General features: G+C 35.1%; 1 protein-coding gene across 1 annotated transcript in view; it reads left to right on the top strand.

Annotated features, from left to right (window-relative positions):
- Positions 1 to 26,082, top strand: part of CHD1 (chromodomain helicase DNA binding protein 1) — an 83,999-nt gene that overhangs the window by 32,128 nt on the left and 25,789 nt on the right. The window contains exons 3-21 of the mRNA XM_030888925.2: positions 613 to 723; positions 2,872 to 2,936; positions 5,349 to 5,498; positions 5,643 to 5,914; positions 7,712 to 7,937; positions 8,453 to 8,553; positions 8,755 to 8,933; positions 9,527 to 9,654; positions 10,505 to 10,721; positions 13,466 to 13,555; positions 14,486 to 14,676; positions 15,941 to 16,129; positions 17,383 to 17,545; positions 18,316 to 18,468; positions 20,216 to 20,287; positions 22,187 to 22,336; positions 24,192 to 24,340; positions 24,654 to 24,750; positions 24,841 to 24,936. Coding sequence (XP_030744785.1) covers positions 613 to 723; positions 2,872 to 2,936; positions 5,349 to 5,498; positions 5,643 to 5,914; positions 7,712 to 7,937; positions 8,453 to 8,553; positions 8,755 to 8,933; positions 9,527 to 9,654; positions 10,505 to 10,721; positions 13,466 to 13,555; positions 14,486 to 14,676; positions 15,941 to 16,129; positions 17,383 to 17,545; positions 18,316 to 18,468; positions 20,216 to 20,287; positions 22,187 to 22,336; positions 24,192 to 24,340; positions 24,654 to 24,750; positions 24,841 to 24,936 — 2,799 coding nt within the window. The remainder of the gene's footprint in view (positions 1 to 612; positions 724 to 2,871; positions 2,937 to 5,348; positions 5,499 to 5,642; positions 5,915 to 7,711; positions 7,938 to 8,452; positions 8,554 to 8,754; positions 8,934 to 9,526; positions 9,655 to 10,504; positions 10,722 to 13,465; positions 13,556 to 14,485; positions 14,677 to 15,940; positions 16,130 to 17,382; positions 17,546 to 18,315; positions 18,469 to 20,215; positions 20,288 to 22,186; positions 22,337 to 24,191; positions 24,341 to 24,653; positions 24,751 to 24,840; positions 24,937 to 26,082) is intronic.

Raw genomic sequence — 26,082 nt, forward strand, 5'->3', positions numbered from 1 at the left:
CCTCCCCCTGGGAGGGAGGGGGTTATATGTAAATCCTTGTGATCGGTTCCCCTTTTCTCCCCCGACTTTCCCCTCCTGTTAACATTTGGGTCTTATATGGAGAAAAAAGTTACTACCCCCAATATTAAAAGTCAAATGAACAAAATCATGCTTAATGGCACCCTTGGTTTATATTTTGACTCACTCTTCTTTTTCAGTTCAAATGGATTAAAATAATAGGAACCACATTGAGTAGTGTTCCATATAGCACATTATCATTTTATCAAAGTTTCTTAAAATCAAAGAAGAATTCTTTTTCATTAATCATTCTATTAATTTCATTAATCATTTTATTGGGGTCTCTTACATATCTTATAACAATCCAGAATTCATTTGAATTAAGCACACTTGTACATATGTTGCCATCAACATTCTCAAAGAAGAATATTGAAGCAAATCTTTGTAGCTCAGTGCATTGTTTTTGTATTTAGTGAAAATCAAAATTTTATTTTAATGATAGTTCAGTGATACTGTGTTACATACAATAAGCGAAATAGTCTTCATATATTATAGATAGGAGTTTTGCTTATTAAAATTAACCTTGTAAAAATACTGTCCATCTTTCTATTACAGTTCTGGAAATCTAGCCCCAGTATTCTGGCTGTTCAGAGATCGGCAATGCTTAAGAAGCAGCAGCAGCAGCAACCGCAGCAGCTTCAAGTATCTAATAGTGGATCGGAAGAGGTCAGTTTTGACAATGAGGTAGCGTTTTAAAATTAGACAATACCTGGTTTAAATAAGTAGGTCCTTATAAATTCATTTTTAAAAAACGTGCTTTGAAATATCAGATAAAAAATAGCTATACTTAAATATGCATATTCTCTTGGAGTGGAATAGTGGCAAGCTTTTATGCAATTATTCCACTTTTAGGGGTCAATCTAAATTAAGCAACAAGAAATTTCTGTGCATTTGCTCCTCAGAGCAAGGCTAGAAATAAACTAAATGGAAATGTTAGATAAACATATGCACATTAAGAAATATACCATTAAATCACTGGTATAGAATAATAAGTATCATCAACATATTTGGGAAAAAAGGGTCTGCAACTAGAAAAAAGGTTGTTGCTTTGCAGACATACACAAATCCACATGTTGGATGAAAGGCGTCAAGAAACTAAACCGAGAAGAAAAGAGAAAAATGGCATATTAATCAGGGCTCCCTGTATTCATACCATGCAAATATAGTTTCTATGATGATAGATTTTAAAACCTTAAATATTTGATCAAGGGCACTGTAACCGAGAGAAATTACTGAAACCTGATTGAAGTCGCAGCATGAGTGTGGAACGAGGAAAGTAAAAAGAAATAGAGGAAAGAACAAGGAGACAAAGAGCATTTATATAAGTCTAAATACAGGCATGTACATATATAAATATGATTATATGTAACGATAGGGAAATAGATCTATGTACATATATCTATAGGTTTAGTATTATAAGTAGCAGATGGACATCTAGCCTCTACTGAAGTACTCCCTAAATGCAAGAACACTTTGTTCTAATAACCTGGCATTCCGTGATGCTCACCTTCCCGACACATTCGCTGAAGACAATATGGATGCATAGAAATTGTGGTGAAGAAAGCTAATGGTGCCCAGCTATCAAAAGATTAAAATAGAGTCTAGGTTCTTAAAGACTTGAAGATAAACAAGTGGCCATCTAGCTAAGAAGCAAAAAGCCTACATGGAAGAAGCACACCAGCCTGTGTGATCATGATGTGTCGGTGGGATTGGGTATCAGGCATCAAAGACCCAGAACAAAGAATCACATCAATGTGAATAATGGGGAGTGCAGAGTGGAGACCCAAAGCCCATCCGTAATCAATTGGACTTCCTTTTACAGAAGGGTCACAAGGAAGAGACGAGCCAGTCAGGGTGCAGTATAGCACCGATGACACACACAACTTAGCTCCCCCCACCACCACTATTATGATCTCAATTCTACCTTACAACTCTTGCCAGACTAGAGCATGTACACAGGTACAGAAAAGAGCTGGAAACACAGGGAATCCAGGACAGATATATCCTCAGGACCAATATTGAGAGTAGCTATACCAGGAGGAGAAGGTGTGGGGTGAAAAGGGGAACCGATCACAATGATCTATAAAACCCCTTCCCAGGGGGTGGACAACAAAAAAGTGGGTGAAGAGATGTTGGACAGGGCAAGATATGGCAAAATAATTTATAAATTACCAAGGGTTTATGAGGGAGGGGGCAGCGAGGAGGGAGGGAAAAAATAAGCTAATGCCAGGGGTTAGGTGGAGAGCAAATGTTTTGAGTATGATAAGGGCAATGAATGTACAAATGTACTTTACACAATTGATGTATGTATGGATTGTGATAAGAGTTGTATGAGCCCCTAATAAAATGATTAAAAAAAAGACATGACAAAATAATTTATAAATTATCAAGGATTCATGAAGGAGGGAGGGTGGGAGAAGGATGGGAAGAAATGAGCTGATACCAAGGGTTCAAGTAGAAAGAAAATATTTTGAAAATAATGGTGGCAACAAAGTTGCAAATGTGCTTGACACAATGGGTATATGTATGGACTGTGATAAGAGCTGTATGAACCCCCAATAAAATAAAAATTAAAAAAACCCTTAAATAAAACACTGACATTGATACTTAACCTAATACCACTGGCTATCTTAATTTATAATAAAACAAGTTATTAATTACTCTGTAAGCCAACTAATGGTATAAATTAAAAAATGGAAGGAAAACAAAGGCTTTAAAGATACGGTATTAAAATGAAAATTTGAGATAGTATAGCAGATAAGACTGATAATTACTATATTCTAATCGTCAGTGGTCCTATACTTTGCTTTGCAGGAGTCCTCTAGCAGTCAGGATTCTGATGACTCATCAGATGAGATCAAGAGGAAAAAGCATAAAGAGTATGTCATTTTGCTTGAGTCACCCTCTCAGGAGAACCCTAATGCTTTCATATTTCTACTTTCATGGAAATTGTTAACCAAAGTAGATTTTTCTAAATCCATGCCGCCTATAATTTAATTTGTCTTTATCTTTGAAAAACATGAAATGTTTAAAATTTAAATTAGTCATCATATTAGAATGTCTTCATTTTGGGAACTGGGTTATAAGGATGTTTGGGATTCTGATAATTTGTTAATAGCTCTCTTTATGACATAGCTGCATGTGAAAATAAGCTTCATCTTTAGAATTCTTTTAGCATTTCACTTTAATTTCTTGAAGGCCATGATCCAGAAGAATAATTCCTATTCTGAATTCATGCACTTAGGTGGCCTGTTTTTGTTGGTTGCTGTTTTTTTCCCCTTGTTTCTTGAGATACATTACTCCATGGCCCTACCTCTTATAGTTCTATTTATTTTTTATATCTAGTATGTTTCACTTTGATATATTTAGGTTTGGATTTATTTATTCCATCCCAAAAGATTCATGAATCTTTAATGTGAAGGCTCATATTTTTAGTTTATGAAAATTCATTCATTTTACCTTTGAGTACTTATGTATATCTTTCTGGCAGTTCTATTCTCTAGGAAAATATTAGAACATCTTACTGCATCATGTTTTTGTGTCCTGTTTTTGCTATGCTGGGAAGCTGAGTAATTTCCTTAGATTTGTCTTCAGTTTCACTATATTTCAACTTTTGTGTCTTACCAGCTATTTAACTCTTTCACTTTGGTGAAATATACTTAGCACTGTCTCTGGCAAAAATATATTTTTAAAAGTAATAGAACCACAAAAGCAATAGTATATAATTTTGTATACTAAAATTATAATTCAAATAGGTGTTGTCTATTTGCTACTTTCAGCCTACAGATGATGAAATGACTCAAGATAAACAGGAATTTGCTTTTGTAATATAAATCAAATTTTATCACATGTACTTTAATCATTGTAGTGATATTTTGTGTGAGAGATGCAGAGCACTGGAGCAGAAACAGTGATAAAGCTGCTGAAAACAGACAGTGTAGACAGTGAAAACAGGATATGGTATAGATTCGAGGACTTCACAATATTCATGGGGTAATTCCCTATCTTTTAAATTCCTTTCTCCAACTTTTTGAAAGCCTCTTTTTAGACTTCATAGGAAAATATTGTAGATGGCAGTACTTTTAAATCTACAAGTCGATTGGAATTAAATAAACTGAATGTAGTTGTTTGCCGTTTCCATTCACCCTTCGTTCCTGCCCTTTCTGCACTAATAAGCTTTATTCTTGGGCTAGTGCTGCCATTTTGATCTCATATGGCTGATTCTTCTAGGGAGTGAATAGTTCCAGCATAGATTAATAAATGCTTCCAGTGCTTCATCAACTTGTTGAAATATTTTCATTGGTAATCTGTCAATTCTTGGAGCATACTTTTGAAATATCAGGGATTATAGCTTCCAGCATCAAAGGAACATGCTAGTCATCACAGTGCAACAGATAGAGAAGTGGTGAACCTTTATACAGTCATGTCTAAACTATTAAGCAACATAACTCACATAGATAAATAACTCCTTACAGTGATTCATCAGCTGTGGAGACAATTTTCCATTGGTGTTCTATCAATTCTTGAAGCCTTGTTTTTTGCCAGGGCTGTCAGTGTAACCTGGACTACGCTTTCACTACTGTTGGTTCTTGATCTTTTGCACTCTTGAAATGGTTGGATGTTGACTAGTTCTTCGTGGTAACAGTGACAGTGTATTCTTTCTATCTTTGAATGCTTCCTGCATCACACAATATTTTGCCCATAAACTCTCTCAATATTAGAACTTGACATGTGGCAATTTCCCTGTTTGTTATATACTGTGTGTGCTTCCCTTTTGGGTTTCTCACTGGGCACATTTCATCATAATACTTTTGTTTTCTCCAGCTCCCTTGGGAGGTTTTCTGTCCCCAACTCTGTTCATCATTTCTTCCACTTGCTTAGCTACAGTAGAATCAAGAGCAAGTTTCAGATTCTTTTCTGACATCCAATTTGATCTTTTCTTTCTTTCTTGTCTTTTTATTGACCTTTTGCTTTCTTCACTTATGATGTTCTAGATATTATCCCTTAGCATCATGGTTTTCTGTCATTTGTGTTCAGTATAATGCAATACATTGAAGGTAGTGTTCAATGTTTAAGAACACACCCTAGAGTTAGGAAATAAATCTAATAAAACTATTTTTATGGGGTTTTTACTTATTCTACAGACATTTAATAATTCTAGTATAAGTGAAAATTGGTTTGATCATTTTTGTGTTATTTGAGACAAATCGTACGGTGTAAATATACTTAAGGATACATACATACATACATGTACCTATATAATACAGATATACTTTTTTTTTTTAATACAGTGAAGATTGGCAAATGTCTGGTTCGGGATCTCCATCTCAGTCTGGTTCAGACTCAGAATCTGAGGAGGAAAGAGACAAAAGCAGTTGTGATGAAACGGAATCTGATTATGAACCAAAAAACAAAATTAAAAGCAGAAAACCTCAGATTAGGTAAATGTGGTATATACTTAGTTTTGAACTGAAAGCCCTGATTACAGAAAATGTTCATTCTTTTCATATACATGTTTTAAATAGAATCGTGCTTTGTGCCAGTGCTTCTGTAAAATACTTATGTTCTCTTCTCCCTAACAGTAGATCTAAGTCAAAAAATGGAAAGAAAATTCCTGGACAGAAAAAGAGACAGATTGATTCATCTGAAGATGATGATGACGACGACGATTATGAGAATGACAAAAGAAGTTCTCGCCGGCAGGCCACTGTGAATGTTAGTTATAAGGAAGACGAGGAAATGAAAACAGATTCTGATGATTTACTGGAAGTCTGTGGAGAGGATGTTCCTCAAACTGAAGAAGAGGAATTTGAAACAATAGAAAGGTTTATGGATTGTCGGATTGGGAGAAAAGGAGGTAGTCTTAAAAAAATTACATATTATTTGACTAAGTAATATCAGAATAATTTAGATGTTTTTTGATAATTTTCCGTTTTGAAAACTAAGAGGATAGGTTTTCTTTTGCTTTCTTTATATGTGTGCTTAGTTTTACTGTCGTCCAGAAAATATCCACTTAACCTACTTAATATATTGTGAATAATTTTTAAAATCCTAACTTGCCTATTTGAACTTGTGTGGTTGAATTTTTATTTTAAAACCTGTAGTTTCCCAAACTAGTTTTTGGACATTTTATTTTCTTAGTGGGAGAAAAATGGGTTTTCCCGCTTGTCAAGAGTTAAAAGTCTTGAAACTCACAGGGGCATTTCTACCCTGTCGTGTAGGGTCTCTGTGAGTTAATATTGATTCAATGGCAATGAACTTAGAATTTTTGGAATAAAGTTGTAGTAGTGCTAGAGGGGTAATGTCATACAAATCTGTCTTGTTTGATGCGGTTAACGAGAGTCATTAGTAACACAAAGTTGATTCCCATGAGGTGAAGGCCCACCATACTTCCACTATTCAATTTACCAATTAGTATAACACAGCTCTCATTAAAGCGGTACAACATCAGGACATATGTCAGCAAAGTCTGCCTTCAATGAAGAAGACTTCCTTCTCTTGGTGGCAGAACAGGCATTTTCTCATCCTCTCAGAACAGCCACAGGCACCTCTTGGCCCTGCTATCAGCTTTTGAAAACCATGTTGCTCAAGCCTTTTAGAAGCTGTTTGTCTTTAGTGCTACAGCCTTTGCAGGACCCCATGTTAAGCTCTTCTACACCCCAGCTTCCTTTATCTTCTCTCTCTCTTTTTTTTTCCCCTTCTCTTTGTCTGCTGCTTTCAGTGTCATAAACATTTAAGTTGGCTGCTTAAATGTACAAGTCCCTTGTCAATTTCCAGGCATGGCATTCCCACCAGTCCTACAAACTGACCAGTCGCTCAGTAAGCTACAGGCATTTCATTTTCTGTCTGCATAGTATAGGCTCTGTCTCACCTTGTTTGTGTAATCTATGGACCAGTCCCTGCAATATGCATAGTATTAAAGGTAGGTCTCAGCCAAGGTCCAGACACAAAATAACAAGATAAATAGTTTATAGTTTATCCCAGAAATGTCAGCCTAGCAAAAGTAACAAATTCTCAGAAAATTAAGACAAAGTTTACTAACTCCTCATGGGTTAGGGGGAAATGTGTCAAACATTTTTTCTAAAGAAGGCAAAAGACCACCTAAGGCACTGGGTTACAACTAACTCCTTTGGGGAGACCCTTTCACAGGGGTCGCCTGATTCATAATAGTAGCAAAAATACAGTTATGAAGTAGCAACAAAAATAATTTTATGGTTCGGGTTACCACAACATGAGGAACTGTATTAAAGCATCGTGGCATTAGTAAGGTTGAGATCCACTGACCTAAGATGTAATTCATTTTACCACACTATTTCAAATATGTAGGTTGTTACTTTTAGTAATTTTGACACACAGGTTAGGATGATTGTTTTAATTTACCAACCAATCATTGAAATATTTATGTAATTTTTTTTTTATTAACTTCAAGGTGCCACTGCCCTTTTGTGATTTTTCCTAATCTTTAAATTAAGGAAATCAAATTAGTTCTGCCGTTCTAAATGTTTGTGAATATTAACTAACAATACGTTGAGCTTCTTTTCTGTATGTATGTGTAATGAGATTTCCCACAAGTACCTTTTTGTACTTGAATTTTTTTGTTTTAAGGAAAGATTGCTATTAATATTTAATGGAAGGACTCATGCTTTTATTTCAGCTACTGGTGCTACTACAACCATCTATGCAGTTGAAGCAGATGGTGACCCAAATGCAGGATTTGAAAAAAATAAAGAACCAGGAGACGTCCAGTATTTAATTAAATGGAAAGGGTGGTCCCATATTCATAATACTTGGGAGACAGAAGAAACCCTTAAGCAGCAGAATGTTAGAGGAATGAAAAAATTGGATAATTACAAGAAAAAGGACCAGGAAACAAAAAGATGGTAAATACGGTTTTTGGTGTTTTTTTTTTAATCCTTTTATTGGGGGCTCGTACGACTGTTTCCAAAATCCTTACATCCATCCATTGTGTCAAGCACATTTAGACATTTGTTGCGCTCATCATTCTACTTGAGCCCTTGGTATCTGCTCATTTTTCCCCTCCCTCCCCGCCCCCTATGGTTCATTTCTTACTCAACTTTTAAAAATTGTTCAAAGATAATTAGTAAACTTTTTGTTAATGTCTTGATCTTGGTTTCTGTCACCCAGTTAAAACTATTAGATGTACTATACTTAAACCTCTCCTTAATAACAGTTACACAGACAGTGCCTTAAAAAATGTTTTTATATCAATATTAATGAAGTTTATCTTTTATTTGTTTCAGATTCTTCGTTTTTCAAACTTAGCTCACAGCTACTAGTTTGATTTTTTTTCTTTTGCAGATAGTGTTTTAGGAGATGGCTGGTTTATGGGAGATTTTTAAACTCTATTTCTGGATTAATAAATATAATCTTTCAGGTTGAAAAATGCTTCTCCAGAAGATGTGGAATATTATAATTGCCAGCAAGAACTTACAGATGATCTACACAAACAGTATCAAATAGTGGAGCGAATAATTGGTTAGTAATGATTCAAATTTAAAAATTTTTTGAAATCATATGAAAACATTGTAAATGTATTGTTTACACATCAGATAGAGCAGTTTGCTCTGACAAAAATAGATGGTAATCTTTACTTGTTTAACATTTAGGAATTAATCCTTTACTGAGATTAAATGAATAAACATGTAAAATAACAAGTTCTTAATTTTTATATTGCAGCCCACTCCAATCAGAAGTCAGCAGCTGGTTATCCTGATTATTATTGCAAATGGCAGGGCCTTCCATACTCAGAGTGTAGCTGGGAAGATGGAGCTCTCATTTCCAAAAAATTCCAAGCACGTATAGACGAGTACTTCAGCAGGAACCAGTCAAAAACAACTCCCTTCAAAGATTGTAAAGTGAGTGCTTTCATTTTTATTTATTTATTGAAAGTGTGTTTATTCGTCATAAATATTAGAAGTTCAAATAGAGATTTGGAGTCTCATTTGAGATAGGATAAAAGAGAATCTGCTTGGTTGATGAATATTACAGGAAATGGTGTTCCTGTAATTGCTAAAGGATTTTTCTTAAGTGTGAAATGCTGCCTTTTGACTTGTGGAGAGTGGAATTAGGCCACAACGATATAATTGGTGACGGTGGTTGTGGGAAAGGAGTAGGAAAATATCTTGGAAGCTAACTGCATACTTGGATTAAATAGAAAGCTAAGCCAGTTTTTTTTTCTAGGTTAAGTGCTTATGTAACTCAACTAAGCTTATTTTTTGCTGTGATGGTAAGATACCTGAGGGGTCTGTGTATTTTAACAGTAGCTTGGGTACCTTATTTTCTTCTTGAATTCTTGTTACAATTGTAGAAAAGATTATATTCTCAGCTATATTTAGAGTCTTGAATATGTAGATTTGAAATTAAAACCTCGAAAATTATGTTGAAAGTTTATATTTTATTATTTCTTATACTTCGTAATTATACATCATGATATTTATTTCTACCAAAGGTATTAAAACAAAGACCAAGGTTTGTAGCGCTGAAGAAGCAACCATCATATATTGGAGGACACGAGTGTTTAGAATTAAGAGATTACCAGTTAAATGGTTTAAATTGGCTTGCTCATTCTTGGTGCAAGTAAGTATATTTTAAATTTTCTATTTAATTTGAGGGGGTAAAAATATTACAAATAGAATGAAAATACAGTTCAGAAAATTTTCACTATGATTAAGGTCATTTAGCATTTAATATGTAAGCTTTTGCTTTTATTAGTAGTAGTACATATAAACAAACATTCTGCTGGATTTTGAGTTTAACATATTTGGTTACTACAGTAGTTAAATATACTTTCATTCAATTTGAAGTAAGGACGTATATAACATTTTGACCCAACACGGGGTTATTGTCTTAGTTATTTCTAATTCCCATTTTGTACTTCTTTCCTATCTTCTGTCACTTTGACACTATTGTGGAATGATAATCAAATATTGAGGATTCATTTAGGGTATAAAACACCCCCCCTCCTCCCCCAAAGTGTACTTAATCCTGATTTTCTTCCTTTTGAAAAAATTTTATTGGCGCTTACAGCTCTAATCCTGATTTTCTTACTTGCTCCATCTACAAACACTTATTTAATGTGATTGTATTCTTATCATTATACAAGGGGTTTCAAAAGTTCATGAAAAAAATGCCGTTAATAGATATTGGAACTTTTCCAAAAACTTTGAAGCTGCTCCATAATTGATTAAAGAAAAACTGTTGATCGTGTCGACCTTAAAAGAGTGGGGCTCATCTTAATTTTTCTTATGGTGGTTTATTAAATAAGTCGTTCTTTATATTGGGGCTTGTAATTTCATTTATAGTAATAAAGTGACATTGTGAATAATATACCAATCAGGGTAAGTGGTTTACTTGTACCTGTCTTATGTAAAAGGTTTTCTTTGTAAATTTGAATATATTGTATACATAATGTTTTTTCTCTTTGTAGAGGCAATAGTTGCATACTTGCAGATGAAATGGGTCTTGGAAAAACAATACAGACAATCTCATTTCTGAATTACTTGTTTCATGAGCATCAGTTATATGGACCTTTTCTGTTAGTAGTTCCACTCTCTACTCTGACTTCCTGGCAAAGGGAAATTCAGACATGGGCATCTCAAATGAATGCTGTGGTTTATTTAGGTGACATTAACAGCAGAAACATGGTAAGTTGTTTCTCTAAAAAGTTAGAAATTAGCTATATTTAAGCGAATATTTTTCAGTTTGTTTTCTTATGTCTTTAGTAATCATATTCGCTCATTAGACTTGCCACAAAGTCGGTAGAGGGTTAACTGTGCTTTTAACTGTCAATAACAAGAATTAGATTTAGTGTTACTTTTCATATGCAAGGAGCTTTCTACAAAAATTTCTTTTGTCTTTAATTTACATTTTCCATGAACTTTTTAATAGCTCCCCCTAAGTGTTGTAACCTTTAATGCAAAATTTCTAATATACATAAAAGCGAACAAGAGAGTATATAACTCCCATATATGTATCCCCAGGCATCCCAGTTTGTACCTCGTGACCAGCTTTGTTTTATCTGTAACTCTACACACTGTCCCACCTCTTGTTATTGTAAAACATAACCCAGCCATATTTCTTCAATAAATTACTATTAAATGCATTTGCACATTTGTTTCAATACAAAGGTCTTTTTCCATTGGAACCAAAGCCCGAGCGAAATCTACTGCCATCGAGTTGATTCCCAGTCATAGAGACCCTATAAGACCAGCGAGAACTGCCTCTGGGTTTCTAAGACTAAAATCTTCACAAGAGCAGAAAGTTCAGTCAAACTGCAGACCTTCAGCCCAGATTGTAACTATTTGTAACTGTGTGTGTGTGTGTGTGTGTGTGTGTGTGTGTGTGTGTGTGTGATTTTATTGTGTCAAACACGTACATTCATTGCCCATCATTCTCAAAACAGTTTGCTCTATACTTGAACCCCCTGCATCAGCTCCTCATTTTCCCCCGTCCCTCCCCGTTCCCCCTCCCTCATGAACCCTTGATAATTTATAAATTATTATTTTGTCATATCTTGCCCTGTCCGATGTCTCCCTTCACCCACTTTTCTGTTGTCCATCCCTCAGGGAAGAGGTCATTTGTAGATCCTTGTAATCGGTTCCCCCTTTCCACCCAAATCTCCCAGTATCATTCTCACCACTGGTCCTGAAGGGATCATCTGTCCTGGATTCCCTGTGTTTCCAGTTCCTATCTGTACCAATGTATGTCCTCTGGTCTAGCCAGATTTATAAGGAAGAATTGGGATCATGATAGTGGTTAGGGAGGAAGCATTTAGGAACTAGAGGAAAGTTGTATATTTCATCGTTGCTTCACTGCACCCTGACTGGGTTGTCTCCTCCCCGTGACACTCCTTTAAGGGGATGTGGGATGTCCAGTTGCCTTCAGATGGGTTTGGGTCCCCAATCTGTAGTCCCTCCTCATTCACAATGATTTGATTTTTTTTGTTGTTGTTGTTCTCTGATGCCTGATACCTACTTGATCCCTTCGACACCTAGTGAAAACACAGGCTGGTGTCCTTCTTCCATGTGGCTTTTGTTGCTTCCAAGTTAGATGGCTGCTTGTTTACCTTCAAGGCTTTAAGACGCTAGACACTATATCTTTTGTTGCCTGGCACCATCAGCTTTCTTCGCCACATTTGCTTATGCACCCACTTTGTCTTCAGTGAACATGTCGGGAAGGTGAGCATCACGGAATTCCAGTTTAATAGAACAAAGTATTCTTGCATTGAGGGAGTACTTGAGTGGAGGCCCAATGTTCATCTGCTACCTTAGTACTAAACATAAATATACATATAAATATGCATACATAGATCTATTTCCCCATCGTCATATATAAACATATGTACGTGCTTGTATTTAGATCTCTGTAAGTGACCTTTGCCTCCTAGTTCTTTCCTCTATTTCCTTTTACTTTCCTCTTGTCCCACTGTCATGCTCAGCCTTCATTTGGGTTTCATTAATTCCTCTCAGTTACATTACCCTTGATCAAGCACTACCAGGCCTCCTACACCCTCCTCACCACCGATTTTGAATCACTTGTTCCCTTGTCCTAGGGTTTGTTAACATCAATTCCTTTCCCCCCATCTCCCTCTCTTCTATGTCCCCCCGGAACCGTCGGTCCTGTTATTTTCTCCTCCAGATTGTTCATCCAGTCTATGTTATTTAGACAGACCTGTGAAGATAATAACATGCACAAAAACAAAACAGAACATAACAAAGCAACAAAAGAAAAGAAAACAACAGAAACCAATGACAAGCGCCTATAAATAGTTCAAGGACTTTGTTGGCCTTTAGGAATGTTTTCCAGTTGAGTCTGATGGGGTGTCACGCCCTGGTCCCAAAGTCTGTTTTTGGTGTTCCCTGGGGACTTCGTTACCCACGTGTATATTTTTATTTATAGAAAATTTTGATATGCTAAATAGTATTTGTCAGGACCTTTGGTGGTGTAGTGGGTTAGGAGTTGGGGTGCTAACCACAAAATCAGCAGTTCGAAACCAGCTGTTTGGGGGAGAAAGAAGAGGCTGTTTATTCCTGTAAAGATTTACAGTCTCAGAAACCTACAGGAACAGTTCTGCTCTGTCTTGTAGAGTCACTATTAGTAAAAATTGACTCGATGGCAGTGTGTTTGGTTTCTTTATTATAAATTATTTCTACTTTATGTTCTGTAAGATCAGCATAGCATGTAGATAGACTATATAAAGTATGAACTATTTCCTTATATACTATATACAAGGGGACTTCAGAGAAATCCTCATTTCTTTTAAGTCCAGTTTTCCCTCAAACTTTTTAAAGCCTCTTGTATGTTCTTAGTGTATATTAATGGATTATATTGTAATTATTTAAATAAGAGTATGTTTGCATTAAGGTTTGTCTTTCCAATGTTTTGATAGATAAGAACACATGAATGGATGCATCCTCAGACTAAAAGATTAAAATTTAATATATTGTTGACAACCTATGAAATTTTATTGAAGGACAAGGTATGTATTAACAAGGCTTTCTGTTTGGTGTGTGTATCGCTTTTCTTTTACTGTTTGAGCAGGATGATAGACAACTTAAAGGCCCTCAAACTATAGTCAGGGGCAAATACGTGTATTTACATGAACATTTCAGCCAAGAATGGTTTTTGCAATTTCAAATGGCTATATGAACAAACTAAAGTATATGTGACAGAGTACATGTACTGGCCTGCAAAACCTGAAATAAGTACCATCTAGCCCTTTATAGAAGTGTGCCAATTATTGACATAAATGAAACCATTAATATATTTTGTAACGAATTTCCTGTTGAGTTTGTGTGCTCTTTAGAACTCATGGTCATGCCTGTTACTATTATGCAGAACACTGCTAAATGAGTTTACAGCTATTGTCCCATTTAATTCTCCCATTCACTTTGAGATATTTGCTGTCCCTACTTTATGAAAAAAAAATCAAGCTCAGAGAGGTTAATGAACTTGCCTAAGGTTAAGAGCTATTAAAACAGGAATGTCTATCTTAAGTTAGATTCATGTTTATGGAGGCTCATAATCCAATAAAAGTTTTTAAAAGCACATTGTACCTACACTTATGGAGTAAGATGCCCTGTATATATTTTCTCTAAATTGAAATTAATAGACACCTCTACTTGGATTAAGCTAAAAATCTATTTAGTTTTGACTATTGTCTTTTCCATTTTATTATCAATGTATAATTTAATAAAAGATATAGGACATCTTCTCTAGCTTTTAGGAATATTTTGTATGTTATTTTACTGTGATTTATGATTCTAATTGTTAAATAAGAAGTTTATATTTACAAATTAAACAAAAATAATTTTTTTCACTTTAAGCTGATTTTAGAATGACTTGTATTTTGCCTGCATAATAAGGGTATTGTTTTTTTGAAAGATATTAACTGTATTTTTATTTCAAGGCATTCCTTGGAGGTTTCAACTGGGCATTTATAGGTGTAGATGAAGCACATCGATTAAAGAATGATGACTCCCTTTTATATAAGACTTTAATAGATTTTAAGTCCAACCACCGTCTCCTTATCACTGGAACACCTCTACAAAACTCTCTGAAAGAGCTCTGGTCTTTGCTACATTTCATTATGCCCGAAAAGTAAGAAGAATTTTGAGATACATAATATTAGTGAATTTCATATGCTCATTTTAGATAGTAAGGTTTTATTGCTCTAAAATTGGATCACAGATTGTGGAAAAAGGGATGGGATCTTTCATATTTAATAATTTTCAGTTTTCCAATTTTATGAATCCAAACCCACTGCCATCAAGTGAGTTTCTATTCATAGGACCCCATACAACAAATTAGAATCTCTCCTAGGGTTTCCAAGTTTGTAAATTTTAGCAGCAGACTGTTGAATCTTTCTCCTGCAGAGTGAGCAACCAGTGGGTTTGAATCACTGACCTTTTGATTAGCAGCCAATCACTTTTCAAACATTGGGCTCCTTAATTTTATGAATATGCTATGTGTGGCCCATGCCAAAAATGCTTTTTATAGTGTGAAACAGTATTTCAGAGCAGTAACAATAACAAGGTACCGGTAATCTCATTTTCTAAATGAGAAATGCTGGAATAGACAAGGTTAGATAACTTGTACAAGATTAGGTCAGTTATATTTTCTCTTTTAATACATTCAGAACTTTTAAACTTTGTTGTAGAAAAGTATTTTAATGGTAATTCCATCTTTATCTCAAAGACAACTTTTATTTTTTAAATTGCTTTTTTCCCCATGAACTTTTAAAAGTTTCTTTGTATCTCATCAATTTCTTAGGAGAGTATAGAAAGTACAGAACTAGAATTTACTTGAAAGTACAGAATTTACTAGAATTTACTAGAAAGTACAGAACTAGAATTTCCCCTTTAGAAATCTGTATTTTGTTAACATGTGACTTACCTGACCTCCTTTTTATCCTGTTGAGAGAGTGAGATTCACTCAAAAGTTCTTTGGATGGCATTTTGCTAGTTTCCTATTCACATGTACTCAGATTTGTGGAAGAGGAAAGACATAGTAGTTGTCCTTGGATGCTCAGTAAATAAGCAGGGGCAGTTGAGAGACATCCATGTTAGTGGCATGTGAATGAAGTGGTTCTCAAAGGATACATACGATTAAATTGTTTTAATAATTTCATGGGCTGGCAGGAAAGTGGAAACCTTTAGGCTTGAAGTTGAGTAGTGTGCTTGCTAGCTGATCAGTGAATAAGGGAGCTCAATGAATGAGAGGCCTATCTGGGGAAAATTCAGAGTTAGGCTTGAGGATCCAGTGAATTTCGGTACAGAATATTTTAGGCCTTGTAAAAAAAATGACTGACTTGAAAAGCTTTATTCAGCAGTTAACTCTTCAGTGCTTCTCTTGCATTTTAAAGGTTTTCTTCCTGGGAAGATTTTGAAGAAGAGCATGGTAAAGGGAGAGAATATGGTTATGCCAGTCTTCACAAGGAGCTTGAACCATTCCTGTTACGCAGAGTGAAGAAAGATGTGGAAAAATCTCTTCCTGCAAAGGTTGAACAGATTTTAAGAATGGAAATGAGTGCTTTACAGAAACAATATTACAAGTAAGCTGTACAATGAGCGTGTTCAGAATATTTAATACTAAATCTCGTTATTCCCTCTGCCTTATAAGCTAAGCCATTCCTTAGGGTCTTAGGAAATTAACAATAAGTTGAATGTGGAACAAGTTTACTCTTGCCCATTTCTCTTGTTTTCCTTATGATTTATTTTGAAAAAGGAAACTGCTCCTGTATTCTTTATAAATAGGTAGATAGATCCCAGATGCTTTTAAAGATTTAGATTTAGTCCTGACTGCCCCTTATGTCATTGATCATTTTCCTTGTTTGGTAGTACCATTTTGCTTCCTATTCTGGTTTTAAGGAAATGCTAGGTAAATTTTGGTCAAAAAGCAAATTATGGAAGGATAAATGCATTAGGTGGTTGGCTCTTTCAAGTTTGTCCAATACTGATCTTGTAAAAAGGAAGCAACCAGGATGGTAGAAAACAGGTTATTATGGTCATCAGAAGAGTTAAGAGGTTTTCTGTTTTGTTATTTTAAATTAATCATTTTCCTGGCAATCCATCATTCAGGTGTATTAATAAGCACACTTATAATTTGAAATAATAAAATACTGCTAAAATAATTGCCCTAAGTTGTGCATGCATTGTGTAATTGTAATTTAAAAATGGCAGTGGCTAACCCAGGCATCCTCATGAGATTTCTTTTTGGTGTGTGCAACTTTTAATTAGCAATATAACACATGAAATTTGTGATTCTGGAGTAAAAACGTTAAGCTAGATAATACAATTGACCATCTTTTAAGAATTTTTTTGAGGAGAAAAGGATTAATACTGCATATCCTAATACAGTACTCACTATGTGTTATATCACCCTTTTACTATGTAAAATCATGCTTCAGCTAACAAATTGCGACATAGCGACCTAATAAAGGAGTCCTGGTAGCTCCGTGGCTAAGCTTTGGGCTGTTAAACAAAAGGGTCACCAGTTGGAACCCACCAGCAGCTTTGCAAAAGAAAAATGTGGCATCTGTTTCCATGAAGACTTTTGTAGCTTTGGAAGTAATAGGAGGTGGTTCAACTCTGTCCTCATAAAGTCTTTGTGAGTTAGAATTGACTTGATTGCTATGGGTTGATTTTGTATTAGTCTAATTAATTCATTTTTCCATTGTATATTAAGAATTTGAAAGTGATAATTTTGCTTTAATGTTAGGTTGCTTTTTATGATTTTAGGATTCAATTTTGTTTTGTTAAACATTATTTTCATGGCTTTTGTTTGTTTGTTTTGCTTTTTTTAAAGATGGATTTTAACTAGAAATTACAAAGCCCTCAGTAAAGGTTCCAAAGGCAGTACCTCAGGCTTTTTGAACATTATGATGGAGCTAAAGAAATGTTGTAACCATTGCTACCTCATTAAACCACCAGATAATAACGAATTCTATAATAAACAGGAGGCCTTACAAGTAAGACATTTAAAATATTGTTGTTGTGTTATAAAGAATTCTGGAAACACTATCATAATAAAAATGACAACTCAATGTTTTATTTGGAAGTTAATCTTGGGCTTTATTTTTAAAAGCTTTTATAATTGTAACTTACCAAAGTACGTTTGATCAGAGTTTTTTTGTTTTGTTTTAAATCTTTTGCAAAAAAAAAAATTCTCCCTGTACTCTTTGTGGAGTTGAAAGGCAATATTGTAATTATGTGTAACTAATAGTGATAATCCTGAACTTATGGTATGGCAAATGGTGTTAGTTAAGGATACATTAACTTCACATTTCATCCTCTCTAGTTCTAGAAGACAGATTTGGAAAGGGAAGACACAACCACCATCCAGCTATGTAGTGTATTAAAGTTGCTGGGTAGTGCCTGGTACTTGTAAATTAGAGTAATTGTGTACTCTGTAAAGTTTTGTTGCTACGTCTTCCAATGTATTTGTTTTTCAACTTGAGATTTTTAGAAGAAATTATCATGTTAAAGTGAAGTGGAATACTTCTTTCCACCCGAAAATACAACAAAAACATGGATGCTAAATGGCAAGGATACTGTTAGTTTAAGTTATAGAGTAAAGTAATAGAAAACCTGGAAAATAAACTGTTTTCCAATATCATTGGATTTCAGAAATCTCAATTTAAAATAGTTAAAGTAATTGAAGGGTGCATCTAACACTTGTTTCATTTCATTGATTTTTTTTTTAACATATTACAACAGTTGTGATTTATTGTTTCCCTAGCACTTAATCCGTAGTAGTGGAAAATTGATTCTTCTCGACAAGCTGTTAATTCGCCTAAGAGAACGAGGCAATAGAGTTCTTATTTTTTCTCAAATGGTGCGGATGTTAGATATACTTGCAGAATATTTGAAGTATCGTCAATTCCCCTTTCAAGTAAGCATTTAATTTTGTCTTTGTTAGGATTTTGACATTAACCCTATTTTTCTTTTTAAAATTATGCTAGCTAAAAATTTCTGCTTGTTATTGTTTCCACTTTCTTGATTTTACATCTATAGCAAAGCAATTTTTATTTTAATTCTGTATTTCTCATCTATGCTTGCTTTAGATATTTCAAACTAGACTAAGGCACAATTTCAAAGAGCATCTTCAAAAAGTTTGTGGGAAACTCCCTTTTAATTCCGTGTTTCCCATGAACTTTTTGAACCCCCACATATCGGTAAAGAAAAGAGAGGGATGAAGAACCCTCCCGATCCCCCTTATCAAGCCTTAATACTCACAACAGAACAGTTCAGGTACGCTAAAAGATTGCACCAGCTTGTGGAAAACTAGCTATAAAAGTCTTATTTGTAATTAAAATGAAAATAACATGTTTCATAAGTACTATGAATCAGACTTTTCATTGAGTGCTTTACTATGTTCTCGCTTTAAACCAGCTATTTTGGAAAACTGAGGTACTACCATTAAGTCTAGTTTGCCTAGTGTCCCTAGGTGGAAACCGGCCGGAAGAGAAGTCAAATCATTTGCCTAAGACTCCCCAGGACTAAGACAGTCTAGCACATGCTGCTTGTTTGGAGCCCAGGCTGCTTTAAATCAGTGACTACTGTCTATCCGATTCAACTGGCAGACCCCTACTGGGCCTTTCTAGGGTTTCTGATTCCGTAGGTCTGGAGCTGGAATTTCCATCAAGTTCTCCGGTGACACTGGTGGCTGTTGGTCCAGTGGTAGCACTGGAGGAACACTGTACTCATCATTGTTTTATCAAACTGAGTTGTGACCTGTTTTTTTAAAATCAGTTTACTAACTGAAATAGCATTTTAAAAAATTAATTATAAAATACAGCATATTATACTACATCATAGCAACTTGTATCAAATTTATAAACAGGTATGTCTTCTAACATGTAAAACACATTTTACAGTGACTCTCAGGCAGAAAATTATGACAGCTAGTGATTTCCCTTAGCTTTTTCAATTTACGTAAATGTGGATGCTTTAATTAATAAGACTTTCTATAGACAGTTACCTAGTTCTGCTGCTGGTGGCTCTAAATACAGAATTTTATTATTTTCCAGCTCTGGGGGTTAAGCATATAAATCAGGGTCTTAGCGTTGTTCGATTCCTCTAGAAGCCTCTTTCCTAGTTCTGGAGACCGTTGACAGCCCTTGGCATTAATTTGTTTTTAGATGATCCTCACATGTTGTCTATTTGCTTCTATGTTTTTATAATTCAGAGGGTATAGGTTTAGAATTAGCCTCATACAGATAGGACTTGGACTGTATTACATGTAGAGTCATTGCATTACGGAAGAATCTGCTCTACCCAAGACCAACTGATTGAACCACATATTAGCAACTAGACTAATGGTAGCATAAACAGCCAGAAGGAACCACATGAGCTTAGCCAAGTTGAGTAGAATGACCTATCACAGCATTATTCACATTTCCTCTGAACATCTCGTTTTTTTTATTCCTACAGTGAGCCAAAATATTTGCCATTGGGAAGTAGTCTCACAGGTTAAATGTATAGACTCTTGACATGAGATGTCTTGAGTGTGGATCCTGGCATAATTTATTTTACTTAACTCATATACTTTTAATCAAAGGGTGCTGCATGGTCATACTCATTTCATAATAGCATTTAATTGACTGTTAATATGCATATTTTAATGTCTTTTGTTTTAGAGGTTGGATGGATCGATTAAAGGAGAGCTGAGAAAACAGGCTTTAGATCATTTTAATGCCGAAGGATCAGAGGTATGAATGCTTTCAAAATTGTCTTTTTAGTCATAATTGCAATGTGATTAAATAGAATCCTTTCTTTGTCAGCCAATTTTAATTTTAAAAAGATTTTAAAATTAGTATTCTCTGTTAAATATCTACCACTTGTTTGTCACTTTTCATACGGTGGTGGTTTGTGTGTTGCTATGATGCCATAAGCTATATCACTGGTGTTTCAAATAACAAGGCAGGGTCACCCAAAACCAAAGTGAACAGGTTTCATCAGTGCTTCCACATTAAGAACATACTACAAAGAAGGAATAGACTGCCCACTTGAGAGTAATTAGCCACTGAAATATTTTATAGACAGAATCAAAACATTGTCAGATACTGAAATCCATGGAAAGAAGCAGAAGAACATTGTCAGAAGTAGTGCCAGAAGATGAGCCCCTCACATTGGAAGGCACTCAATATGACTGAAGAGTGAGCCGTTTCAAAGTAGAGTCAACCAGAATGATGTGGATGGAGTTAAGCTTGGGGGGGAGTAAAGCAAGTGAGAAGAAACAGCTACAAACATCAAAAACATTCAGAACTTGGAACATACAAAGTAGGAACCTAGGAAAGTTGGAAGTTGTCAAAAATGAAATGGAATGCATAAAGATTGGCAATCTAGACATTAGTGAACTGAAAAAAAATTGGTATTGGCCATTTTGAATTGGGATGGGAGTCCCAGGACATTGCATTGTGCTCATAGGGAACCTGTGCATAGATCAAAAGGCATTTGTTCAAACAATACGGGCATCCTACATTATGAAAACCATGAATTATGTGCATCAGGTTTGTATGTTTTCTTCATACTTACTCAATCCGTATGCTGAACAAATTGAAGAAGTTGGATAATGAAGAATACAGCATCAGGATTGGGGCAAAGCTTATTGGCAAACGTGCTATATTCACAACCTTGCTTGCTGAGAGTGAGGACTTGAAGCACTTGCTGATGAAGATCAAGGATTGCAGCCTTCAGTGTGGATTTCAGTTTAATGTAAAGAAAATCTGCGTCCTCAAAAACTGGACCAGGAGGCAATATCATGGGACATAGAGAAAAGATTGAAGTAGTCAGTGATTTTGTTTTGCTTGGACACACAATCTGCTTATGGAATCATCCATCAGTCAAGCAATTAAAAGATGTGTTTCCTTGGTAAATCTGTATAAGGCCCTTTAAAAAGTGTTGTTAAACAAGGAAACTTTTGAGAACTGAGGTGTTCCTGACACGAACCAGGGTATTTTCATTTGCCTCAAATGCCTTTGAAAATTGAGCCTTGAATAAGGAAGATTGAAAAAGAATCGTTGCATTAAAATTATAGTGCTGGCAAATGTGTCCTGGAAGCAGTATAGCCAGAATGTTCCTTGGAGGCAAAGATGACTAGACTTTGTCTTATGTCAGGAGAGACCAGTCCCTGGGGAAGGACATCATACTTGGTAAAGTAGGGGGATAGGGGCAGTGAAAAAGAGGAAGACTTTCATCAAGGTGACACATTGGCTATATTGATGGCCTTAAACATAAAGAAAACCATGGTGAGGATGACACAGGACTAGACAGTGTTTAATTCTTTTGTACATCAGGTTGCTATGAGTCAGGACTTGATGGCAACGACAATGTTAAGATCAACAGATATAGTAGAGGCCCCATCCCAGTGATCTATCCTTGTTTCTCCAAAGTAACCACTGTACTGAATTTTCTCTTCCTATTCCCATGTTTATTAGAATCTCTTAATTTGAGTAGATTTAAATATCTTCTTACTTACCTTTTAAAATTGGCTTAATTTATAAATTACTTTCAAAATTCAGAAAACCAAACGTTAGGGTTGCCTCGTTTTATTGAACTTACAGTTCAGAAGAATCTAAAACTCTTAACCTATTTGTACTTCTTTATAGGATTTCTGCTTTTTGCTTTCCACAAGAGCTGGAGGTTTAGGGATTAATTTAGCCTCTGCTGACACTGTTGTGATATTTGATTCTGACTGGAATCCACAAAATGATCTTCAGGCACAGGCCAGAGCTCATCGAATTGGACAGAAGAAGCAGGTATTTTTCATTCCTCTTAATAAGTTCTTTTTAGAAGGTTCTGTTAATGTGTATTTTGTCCTTGTGCTTATAAGACAGCATAAAGTCTTAATTTATAGTTCACTTAAATATGGGGAAAATGAAAGTTTCTTATTTTTAAATAGTGTATATTTCAGTATGTATTAAAATAAGTTAGAGTTCAGAGAAGAGCAAGTGTGTATAAGAATAAAAATTAAATAGTAAGTTGTTTGTATAGAGTTAACATGCCAAGACAAATTACACACTATAAGGAAGTGTAAGGAAATATATTCTCACAAGTGAGCTAAGTATAATGTATTTGAATTATCAAAACAACCCTGTGTTGTGACATGGGAATGGGAATGTGATTAATTACACTGAACTGCTGCCTCATATATTAAAATTTTAAGACATGACCAGACATAACATTCCTTCTACTTAAAGACCTTGGTTACTATGTTCTCTAATAGCTGATAGAAAATCAGAGGCTAAATTAGGAAAAGAATTGGTAAGGGAAGACAGTATACACAGTTACATTGTAGATCTCTTGGGAAAATATATAAGGTTGTTAGTGTCAATTACAGATTTCTTTTTTTTTTTTTCAAGGCAAAAAATTTTTTTTTCCGCCAATCCTTTTTTTTTTAACATTTTATTAGGGGCTCATACAACTGTTATCCCAATCCATACACACATCAATTGTGTAAAGCGCATTTGTACATCGTTTCTCAAAACATTTTCTCTCCATTTAAACCCCCGACATTAGGTCCTCATTTTTCCCCTCCCTCCCCGCTCCCCCCTCCCACATGAGCCCTTGATAGTTTATAAATTGGTATTTTGTCATATCTTGCCCTGTCCGACGTCTCCCTTCATCCACTTTTTGGTTGTCTGTCCCCCAGGGAGGAGGTCACACACAGTTCCATGTAATCAGTTCCCTTTCCTACCCATTCTCCCTTTACCCTCCCTGTTTTGCCACTCACACCACTGGTCCTATATAGGGCTCATCCGTCCTGGATTCCCTGTATTTTCAGTTCCTATCAATTACAGATTTCTTACTGTGTTTGGAAACCTTTTGCAAATATGAAATATATTTTCATTATTCATAAGGTACTTTCTTTGTTTAGTATTAATGAAATATATGAAGGTTCCTGTGCTACTAACTCATAAGCTTGGCATTTCGAAACTACCAACTGCTCCATTGAACAAAGATAAAGCTTCATACTATCATGAAGATGTAGTTTCAGAAACCCAGAGGGGCAGTTTTCCTCTGTCCCATGAGGTTATTATTACAAATGAATTTGATATCATTAAAAGTTTTATTGGTGACACTGTACTGTACATATTTGGGAATGATGATAACCTGGTTATTTTCTGATTGACATTGTAGTTGCAATCCTAAAGAAATGTCTGTATTAAAACCTTGCAAAAAATGCATTTTTCGTCACGGTAGCAAACTTTATGCAGCAAACTAGGAGGCAGACCATAAATTATTGGGACGTGTCATGAAACCATAACACAAGACCAAGAGGAGGGAAGGGGGGAAGAAAAAAAAGAGGTGATGCTGAGGGCACAATAGAAAGTAAATGTCTAGAAGAGAATGAGGGCAATATATGTACAAACATGCCTGATTCAATTGATGTATGGATCGTGATAAGAGCCCCCAATAAAATGATTTAAAAATGAAAGGCCATGAAACAAAATCCCTTGAGGATTTTGTTTTCCATAAACAGTACATAAGTAGACCACAGCTTTTTGGGAGGAGTAGCATGTTTTAGTTTTATTTTGTTGTCAATAGTCAGTGTTAAGGAACTATAGGTTTGCAACCAAATTCTTCTTATTGCTCTTTATATTTTTTTTACAGGTGAACATTTATCGTTTAGTTACAAAGGGATCAGTTGAAGAGGATATTCTTGAGAGGGCCAAAAAAAAGATGGTTTTGGATCATCTTGTGATTCAGAGAATGGACACAACTGGGAAGACAGTGCTACACACAGGTTCTGCCCCTTCAAGGTAAGTGCTACAAAACATGTTAAGTTACAGAAACTCAATTTTATGAAATGTTTTATCACTGTAAACAGATTGTTAAAGTGCTGTATTTAGTATTAATTTTTTTTCAGTACTTGGTTATATATTTTATATGTTCTTTGGGGAAAAATCCCTTTAAAATTTAGGCTTCAAGTTTCTTAGTTTTAAAATAAGTATATTAATATACGTACTTCAACAGTTATAAAGGTGACAGACAGTAGGCCATTAGTTATAAGAGAATTTTGGAAAATGTTAATGTTTCTGCTAACATTAAGTTAAACGGTTTTTCTATTTTTAGTTCTACTCCTTTTAATAAGGAAGAGTTATCAGCCATTTTAAAATTTGGCGCTGAAGAACTTTTTAAGGAACCTGAAGGGGAAGAGAAAGAGCCTCAGGTAAAAAGAATATGCCTCAGTATACATACCACCTATTTGATAGGAATGGGACACGTATATTTAAAAATAAGATTTCTCTTCTAATTATAGGAAATGGACATAGAAGAAATCTTGAAGAGGGCGGAAACTCATGAAAATGAACCAGGCCCATTAACTGTGGGAGATGAATTACTTTCCCAGTTTAAGGTAGATTTAGAAATTTTTTAAATGATTATATACGCTTCAGAAATGAAATTTATCCATTTTAATTTTAAAGCATACTTAGCAAGATACATTAAAAACATATCTCTCAATGTTTATGTTTTAAGTTTTGTTAATATGTATAACTCTTTCCACCCCTTATGTTGACAGATAAGCAGTACCGTAAATGGGTAAGGACAGAATAGTTTATGAACATTTACATTAGTGTGAGACGAGGGTGCGTGGCCCAGTGACATATTCTCTCTGGTTTAGATCTTACTACTGAGCCTTCATCTGATTTTATTAAGATTAATTTCAACACTAAATTTAGCATTGTTCAAATGAAGATTTTTAAATAAACACCTAAATCATCAATGCATATACAGTATGTTCTAGATATTAGTTATAAATACCCTTGGTTTAGTCAGCACTGTTTTCACAGGATTCAACTGATTTCAGAGTACTTAAGTTGATGGGCATGTATTTATAGAAGCCAGTTCTGTATCCTAGCCATTGCTTGTAAGCTGGTGTCTTAAAGAAATCAGTTCATATTATTTGTTTCTTCAGTAGAATCCCTGCAACGAGACCTCACTCGGGAGCTTTCTGGTGACCATGTACTAATGCTGTGACCCTTTAATACAGTTCCTCATGTTGTACCCTCCCCCCATCATAAAATGATTTTTGTTGCTACTTCATAACTAATTTTGCTACTATTATGAATCTGCCAACGCCGCCACCACCACCACCCCCCAAAGGGGTCATGACCCACAGGTTGAGAACTGCTAATATATAAAGGAATAGAATTTAAGTAAGATAGACTGCAAGGCAATATTACTTGTCTCCGTTTTTGAAACTGACCCTGACTGGATGAGTCCAAAATAACAATTGTTTTCCTGTGAAGTTAATACTGTATCACTAACTCATGATGATCTCATTAGTTACAGAGTATAGAATAGTATTCCACAGTGTTTTCTTGGCTCTAATCTTAACTGAAACCCATCGTAATGTTTCCATTTGTGGGTTAAACCTCTAATCTTTTGGTCAGTGTACTAGACTCAAACTGTGCCACCTTGATAACTGTGCCCCTATTTATGTATGTTTAAGAGGTTAGAAAACTAATGTCGACTCTCTATCTCACTCACTCACTGCCGC

Source organism: Echinops telfairi, unplaced genomic scaffold, assembly GCF_000313985.2.
Source record: "Echinops telfairi isolate 266 unplaced genomic scaffold, ASM31398v2 ScPeMD7_7469;HRSCAF=8507_1, whole genome shotgun sequence".
Lineage (NCBI taxonomy): Eukaryota > Metazoa > Chordata > Mammalia > Afrosoricida > Tenrecidae > Echinops > Echinops telfairi.